The following is a 6,924-nucleotide window of genomic DNA, read 5'->3' as shown; positions in this document are numbered from 1 at the left end:
GGGCCGGAGGCGCGGGCGGCCCGGCCACGCCCAGCACTGCACACACGCCAACAAAAGAAGAAGAAACCAAGAAGAGAACGAACACATCACGATGAGAAGGGAAGACGATGAAGAAGAGGCCGGGTCCAACGTGTGGAGGCACGCACCGCCGGATGGAGGCGCGGGCGGCGCGCCGTAGACAGACTGGCGAACGGCGTTGAGGATGGCCTTCCTGGTCTCCGGGTCCTGGTAGAGGTGGTGGTGACGCAAAAGAAAGCCAGGTGCGGCGGAGTAGAGCGGCACAGGTGAGTGGAGAGCGAGAGGCGGAGAAAGTGAGCTTCAAAGAAAAGCAACACCAAGACCGCACCTGGAGCTCGCTCTTTTTGACGCCCGCCTCCATGAACAGTCGCTTCCACTCGGCTGGAATGTTGCGCACCTGCACTCGCCATTAGAGCTCTCAATCTCAGATTGCAGATAGCATGGTCATCGATGCGCTCTCTACACAAAATGGAATGTGCAAGGACCCCCCCAAGATGGAAGGAAGAGAGTAGAGCGAGTCGTGGAGTACCTCGAAGCCGTGGTCCATGTCCCAGCCTACGTGGGTGTCGTGCGAGAAGTTGGTAGGCCCGCTGATGGAGGCACCCACGAAGCCCTTGCCGCGCTTCTTGGCCTCCTTGGCCTCCTTCTTCTTCTGCTCCTTCATCTCCTTTTCCTTCTCCTTGATCCTCTTCCTCTCCTCCTTATACTTCAGCTTGGCCGCCTTCTTGTCCAAGAGAGCCGGCGATGCCGCTGCCGCAGATCCGTTCATCTTGTGTTGTAGCTTGTTGTTATTGATCGATGGTGTGTGCTTTCAGCGCGTCCACCCCTTGTGATTGAGAAGTGATAATCTACAGAAGAACAATAGAGATAAGAAGAGATCAAAAATCTTATGGGTTGTGATGAAGAGAGCCGCTACGATACGAGGTTGAAAGAAGATGCACGAGCAGAAGAGAGTGGAGGCTGGTGTGGTGACTAGCGCACGCGAGGGTTGTGTCGGTGGCCCAAAGGCAGCAATTCGAACAACATCGAATTAATTATTGCTGCTAATTATCAGATTAACAGGAATGTAGAGAATGCTGACGTCACCAAAAATAAAAACTCATCTGGCCGTGGTCGCTGGTGGGTCCAGCATGCTCAGCAGGCCCATCGCCAACAGGCCTGACATGAAACACGTATACATGTTAGATAGGTAGGAGGTGAGGAGAGAGGTGTGCAGTGTGATTGCGAAGGTGAACGTACCGAAGAAGAAGAGGCAGGCCTTGGGCACGATGCCCTTGTGCGTGGAGAACTCCTCCACCACGGTGCCCAGAATGCCGACGTACAGGAAGGTACCTGCAGCGTGATCAAAGACCGCACGTGTTGAGCAGCTTCTCTACGCTGGATGGCGTAGTGGGGAGAAAGGGGAAGAAAGGCGACGACTACGACGATGTTCGTACCGACAGTGATCGACTGGAGGACAGACGACACACTCTCCAACGCGCTCGCCGAAACCGAGTTCTCGATCAGGATGCCTGGCCAAACGTACGCGCATTGTTGTAACGAGTAGAGCCATGAGATCTAGGCGCACCATTCGATTTGCAGGAGGTAGACAGGGTAAGAGGTACCTGTCACGATGCCGAGCGGGGTGATGGCCGAGTAGGTGAGCATGAGCCACACCCACTTGCGGCTGCTGATGTTCGTGTTGACGAGCTTGACCCCGATGGCAAAGGTCTCGGCGGACTTGTGCACCGCGAGGCCTGGCGCGCACATGAAAGGAAATTGGAGTGAGTCAGAAGGATTCTCGAATCAAACAAGAACCAGCGGCATGCGGTGACGTCACTGCCGACGTACCGATGAGAATGACGATGGCGGTGATGAAGCGGCGGGTGAGAGCAAGCGCCATACCCTCGAAGAACGAATGGAAGGAGAGACCTGCCAGCAGGTTGTCGCCACGTGTGAGTGTTGGCGCTCGCAGCCATGGGCATTGACATCGCAGAGGGAGGAATGTGGTTCGCACCGACGGTGAGGATGTAGGGCAGCAGCGGCGATTCCACGTTCAACGGGAGGCCGTGCGAGTGGCCGTGGCCTTGCGAGTGGCCATGGGAGGCAGAGTCGTGCTGGTGCGTCGTTCCGTGCTTCTTCTTCTTTTTCTTCGCTTTCTTAATGGCCGGTGCGTCGCCATTGACGGAGAGTTCCGCGCCGTCAGCGTCACCATCGTCGCCGCCGTCCAGCACAATCGCCTGCGCGTCCTCGTCGCCGACGGCCTCCATGTCGTCAAGATCGCCAGCACCAAGATCTTGGAGCTCCTCCGAATCATCGATCTTCTCGAACTTGTTGTTGCCGCTGGCTCGCTCGCTCAGCCAGGTGAAGAACTTCTCCACGAGCAGGATGAGCATGAACCCACACAGCGCCAGGAAATAAATAAGCGGGAACCCCTGTCGAGTACCAAGAAAGAGAAGAAGAAGAAGAAGAAGCACACAGTCCTTATTAGTCGCAATCAGGGAAGCAAAGCAAGCGCCTGGGTCATGGAGAGGTACATTGGTGTCGGCTTTGAAGTCCTGTCTGTCAAGAAAAAAGAAAACGCGATTGGAGCTGAGGTTAGCATCACAAAGGGGAGACGGTGCCTGGACAGTCACATCACTCGCTCAATCCAACCTGGGGCCACTCCACTCTCTAGTCCACTCCACTCTCTTTACTTAGCCTCCACCAGGGAATGCGCATCGACGTACGCAGCCTCCGGCAGGATGTGCAGGAAGCCAAAGCCGAGGAATATGCCACCACCTGAGAGCAGAGCAGCGCGGCACAGCATCAAGTGAGAAGTGAGAGCACGTGCAAGGTGCGGCGAATAACATACCGAGACAGTTCATCCAGGAAAACAGTCGTTGTCGCTGCTCGGTCATCTCCAACTGAGCCGTTCTGAGGATGAACGGAGGAATGCTGGAGATGGAGGAAAACTGAGCATTCAAGACAAGAGAAAGGGGCAAAGCTTTGTGTAGGGTGATGTGAGCCAGAGCACGTACGTGCCAATAATCGTGCAAAAAAACACGACGAAGATGGCAAAGATTTTGACGCCCAGGGCCGGATCTTCCGTTGATTCGGCCATGCTTATCTGTGTTGAGTCGCCCTCTTGATTCGTTCGCCACCACCTCCTCTTTCTCTTGCGCTACGCGAACGATCTCAGCACACCACAGACTTGCTCGCCGAAAGGAAAATGGAAGAAAAAAGATAAATAAATATTTCCTGCAGTCGGTGACGTGGCGAGTTGACTCAACAGAAGAGCATGGTCCAGAGCTTGATGGCGGCGTCGTCGGACGCAGAGAGGATGCCGTTGGGCAGAAGCTCGAGGCACTGGATCGAAGCCTGGTGCCCTTTGAGCTCGCGCAGCAGCTCGCCGGTGGGAAGGTGCCACACCTGGACATACATTCACACTTGGTTGGTTAGAAGCTGGACGGCCCAAAGACCTTACACTCCTCCACGCGTGGCGGCGTCCGCACCTTGATGCTCCTGTCCTTGCTGAGCGAAACAACGACGTGGCCATTTGGTTCGACCGCGATCGCATTCACCCACTCAGTGTGGCCGGTCAACGTGCGCACACACTCCCGTCGCTCGAGATCCCACACCTGCAGGTCACGACAGGCGGAGAAAGAATGAACGAGAATGAGCACCAGGACAGAAAGAAGGCAAGCTCGGTGGAGCCCGGAGGAAGCATTGGGTGGGGGGGCGTGCCTTGATGGTCTTGTCGTTGCTCGCTGAGACCAGCGTCCTGTCGCCCACGGCACGGACGCAGGTGACAAAGTCGGTGTGACCCTCCAGCGTGCCGACGCACTCGCCCGTGTAGAGATTCCACAGCTTGATGGTCTTGTCGAAGGAGGCCGAGGCGATGATCGGGCTCGGAGCAGAGGAAGAAGACGATGAAGACGAAGAGGAGGGGGAGGACGCAGAACGAATGATCGCCAGCGAAGAAATGGACCCGGTGTGGCCTTCGAGGGAGTTGAGCAGCTCACCGGTCCGAACGTCCCAAACCTAGCAGAGGGATTGCATCCGTGAGCAAACGGAAGAAGATGAAGAAGAAGAAGAAGAGGAAGGAGGGCGCGCGGCAGTACCTTGACCGTTCGGTCAGCAGAGCCGGAGACCAGCAGGTGACCAGCGAGCTTGACGGCGTACACGGTGCCCTTGTGGCCCTTGAAGGCCAGAAGAGATTCGCCGGTGGAAAACTTCCAGGTGAGGATCACCTTGTCCGCCGAGCCCGAGGCCAGCATGTCTCCTTGAGCGTCCTGCGTGAGGGAGGGGGGGGGCGAGCACCAGCGAGAGTTTAGCGAGAGATGAGAGACGGTGGCGTCACGAGTGAACAACTACCGTACCAGAGAGTACACGCCGGCCGCATGTCCTCGCAGACGACGAAGGCATCGTCCCCCTTTGACGCTCCACACGAGGATGGTCTTGTCCTACACGCCGTGTAGAACAGTCGTCATGGTCAGTCTGGCTGGCGTTGTATAAGGCCTTCTGTCAGAGACGTGCTTATGGCTGAGGGAGCGGGCACCTGTGAGCCAGAGGCGACTTCGTCTCCCTTCTCGTTGAGCTTTAGCGCGAAGACCTGGCCGGCGTGGTTGACCTCCCCCTTGAATGCTCGCACCGTGTAGCCCGATGTTCGCCAGTTGAGGATTCGGATTTGAAGCCGCTGCACGCGCGAAACGCAAAGGCGTGTTGGCCGATTTGAACAAAACACCGAGATGAGAGGTGGAGATCGAACCTGCTGGGCGAGCTGGCGTTCCAGTTCCACGATTTGACGCGCCTGGAAAGTGAGGAGTCGCTGCATGTCCTCCATGTGAGGCGATTCCGTGTCGCGCACGCGAGCTGTGTACGGAGACGCGGACGACGCGGACATCCTAGAGCTCTGTGGTGTGTAGGATCCCGAAGAAGATGGAGACGGCGATTTGGCTTCAACCACTTCCTGATTTTCGGATTCGAAAGAGGCACTACACGAAATCATGCGTTAATCGGAGGGGCCGCAAACCGGCGCCAAGGCAGAAGCGAAATTCCAGAAGAACGAAGCGGGCGCGTACGATTTGGCAGGTGGCGTGGCCGGGCTGTCGGTGAAGACCTCGACAGATCGCTCATCGTTGGTCTCGGCAAGCTCGGCTGGGACCTCTTCCGTTCTCTCCATTTCGATAAACAAGACAAGGCGCAAATGCCAGAGATCTGCGGGTAAGAATTTTCAAGCTACATTTTTATTTTCGTTTGGGGAACGAAATCAGTATTCAAATTATCGGGGGAACATGTTCATTGGCTCGTGCCCGTTCGAGCAAGAGTTGAGCTACATGGGCTATGCTACAACGATTAGGACAAGTGTAATAGTTTGCAGCTTCAGGAGAACGTGTAGGTGAGCTTGGTGTTTCTGGTGGCTGCCTCCTTCAGTGCAAACACTCCCTCGTCTGTGAGGGCATTGCCGGCCAGTTTCACGTGCGTCAGTCCTGCAGGAAAGATGTTGTGAGCATAAATAAGTGAGGTACATTGGTGGCTAGCGACGATAGAAAACGAACCGTTGTTGAGCCTGAAGATCTCCGCCAGTGCCACCGCACCGTCAAGGTCGATCCTATTCTCGCACAGGTCCAGCTTCTTCAGCACCAGGTTGCGCTTCAGACCATCAGCCAAGGACTGCGAAAAAGAGAGAAAGCACCAGGCATGAGCTCAATCATTCAGCTCAGACTTGTGATTGGGGACCCACCTGGACGCCTTGAGACGTGAGGCCGTTCTTCTTGACGATTAGCTCCTCGAGGGTGGCATTTTTCCGCAGCAAGGCGGCGATGCTGGTGCCGCCCGTTTTCCGGAGGTTGCAGGAGGCGATGTTGAGGAAGGTGAGCGCGTGGTTGTTCTCCAGGGACTCGCACAGGTACATCCCGCCCTCGGCCGTGATGCGGTTGCCCTCCAGCCCGAGGCCGCAGAGCACGCGATTGGCCTTGAGCATGTCGGCCAGTGAGCGGGCACCCACTTGGGTTATGTGGTTCCACCCCAGGTCAAGGTGCGTCAGGTTCTGCAAGAGCCACGAAAAAAAAATCAAGTTAATAACTAGGCCTCTGTGGTGGCGCGAACGTGAGCGTATGTGCCTTGTTGTTGGCTAGAATGGCAGCAATGTCCTTGGCACCCGCGTCGCTTATCCGGTTGAGCTGCAGATTGAGAGTGCTCACAGTCGCTGTCGTAAGGTGTTAGACAGCGAGCATTCATTGGATCTCCGATAATCATTCAAGAAGGGCTGCAATAGTACCGTTGGTCCTAAGTGCTTCCGCCAAGGCGGCAACGCCCTCATTGTCGAGGTTGTTGCCGCTGGCGTAGACATTCTTAAGGTGTTGGTTGGCGGTCAGCAGGCTCGCAAGCGCCTTTCCACCTTCTACACCGAGTCGGTTGCCTGATACGTCGAGAGTTGTGACCGTGAGGTTGCCCTCCAGCGCCGAGCTCAACTCCCTCATGCCCGCCGGGCCGATGAAGTTGCCCTGCAGCCAGGTGGCGTCAGGTCGGCGTTGCACCACGACCAAGTTGAGTCTGGGCCCGTACCTTGAGGCTCAGGGTGTGGAGATGGCCGCTGGCGAATATTCCCTTGGCCAGGGAAGCAGCACCTGCTGGTCCGATGCCATTGCTCCACAGGTCCAGCGACCTGATGGGCACTCTCCGCTCCAGGGCTCTGCCTAGGGCCACGCCGCCCTCGACTCCCAGTCCCATCCCCGCCAACACCACGTCCGTGACCCCACAGCCGCCTGATTTCCGACACCCGGTGTTTAGTGCTTGACATTAGGGATTTAAAAGAGAATTTTAGGTTACCTTGTAACGTGTCGACGAATGCGGAGAGGCTTGTAGCGTCCATGGTGTTGCGCGTCAAGTTGAGCCAGGTGAGTGACTTGTTGCCTCGCAGCGATCTCGCCAGCTCGACCACGC

At 56.6% G+C, this 6,924-nt stretch overlaps 4 protein-coding genes across 4 annotated transcripts in view; all 4 read right to left on the bottom strand.

The window, feature by feature from the left end:
* ACA1_093930 (P21Rho-binding domain containing protein) overlaps positions 1 to 787 on the bottom strand; it is a gene marked incomplete at both ends in the record, with an annotated part of 1,636 nt that extends 849 nt beyond the window's left edge. The window contains 4 exons of the mRNA XM_004334811.1: positions 29 to 36; positions 147 to 225; positions 347 to 415; positions 548 to 787. Of these exons, the coding sequence (XP_004334859.1) occupies positions 29 to 36; positions 147 to 225; positions 347 to 415; positions 548 to 787 (396 nt within the window). The remainder of the gene's footprint in view (positions 1 to 28; positions 37 to 146; positions 226 to 346; positions 416 to 547) is intronic.
* A 330-nt stretch (positions 788 to 1,117) lies between these two features.
* On the bottom strand, positions 1,118 to 3,100 carry ACA1_093920 (metal cation transporter, ZIP subfamily protein; the record flags this gene model as incomplete). The annotated part of the gene is made up of 10 exons (XM_004334810.1): positions 1,118 to 1,176; positions 1,258 to 1,350; positions 1,455 to 1,529; positions 1,623 to 1,754; positions 1,849 to 1,929; positions 2,015 to 2,432; positions 2,535 to 2,559; positions 2,727 to 2,778; positions 2,852 to 2,951; positions 3,044 to 3,100. 10 exons carry the CDS (start codon positions 3,098 to 3,100, stop codon positions 1,118 to 1,120), a joined length of 1,092 nt encoding a protein of 363 aa, XP_004334858.1.
* Positions 3,101 to 3,264: 164 nt separating this feature from the next.
* On the bottom strand, positions 3,265 to 5,161 carry ACA1_093910 (WD repeatcontaining protein; the record flags this gene model as incomplete). Its single annotated transcript, XM_004334809.1, has 8 exons — positions 3,265 to 3,408; positions 3,459 to 3,617; positions 3,754 to 4,020; positions 4,101 to 4,271; positions 4,359 to 4,442; positions 4,538 to 4,675; positions 4,748 to 4,973; positions 5,061 to 5,161. 8 exons carry the CDS (start codon positions 5,159 to 5,161, stop codon positions 3,265 to 3,267), a joined length of 1,290 nt encoding a protein of 429 aa, XP_004334857.1.
* Positions 5,162 to 5,361: 200 nt separating this feature from the next.
* ACA1_093900 (NLR family, CARD domain containing 3, putative) lies at positions 5,362 to 6,711 on the bottom strand (the record flags this gene model as incomplete). Its single annotated transcript, XM_004334808.1, is given in 7 exon segments — positions 5,362 to 5,468; positions 5,538 to 5,652; positions 5,723 to 6,028; positions 6,065 to 6,071; positions 6,088 to 6,187; positions 6,260 to 6,485; positions 6,547 to 6,711. 7 exon segments carry the CDS (start codon positions 6,709 to 6,711, stop codon positions 5,362 to 5,364), a joined length of 1,026 nt encoding a protein of 341 aa, XP_004334856.1.
* Positions 6,712 to 6,924: the final 213 nt, after the last annotated feature.

This window comes from Acanthamoeba castellanii, assembly GCF_000313135.1.
Source record: "Acanthamoeba castellanii str. Neff unplaced genomic scaffold scf7180000084645, whole genome shotgun sequence".
NCBI classification, from domain to species: domain Eukaryota; phylum Discosea; order Longamoebia; family Acanthamoebidae; genus Acanthamoeba; species Acanthamoeba castellanii.
Note: the sequence above shows the minus strand (reverse complement) of the source record. Positions and strands in the feature narration are given on the sequence as shown.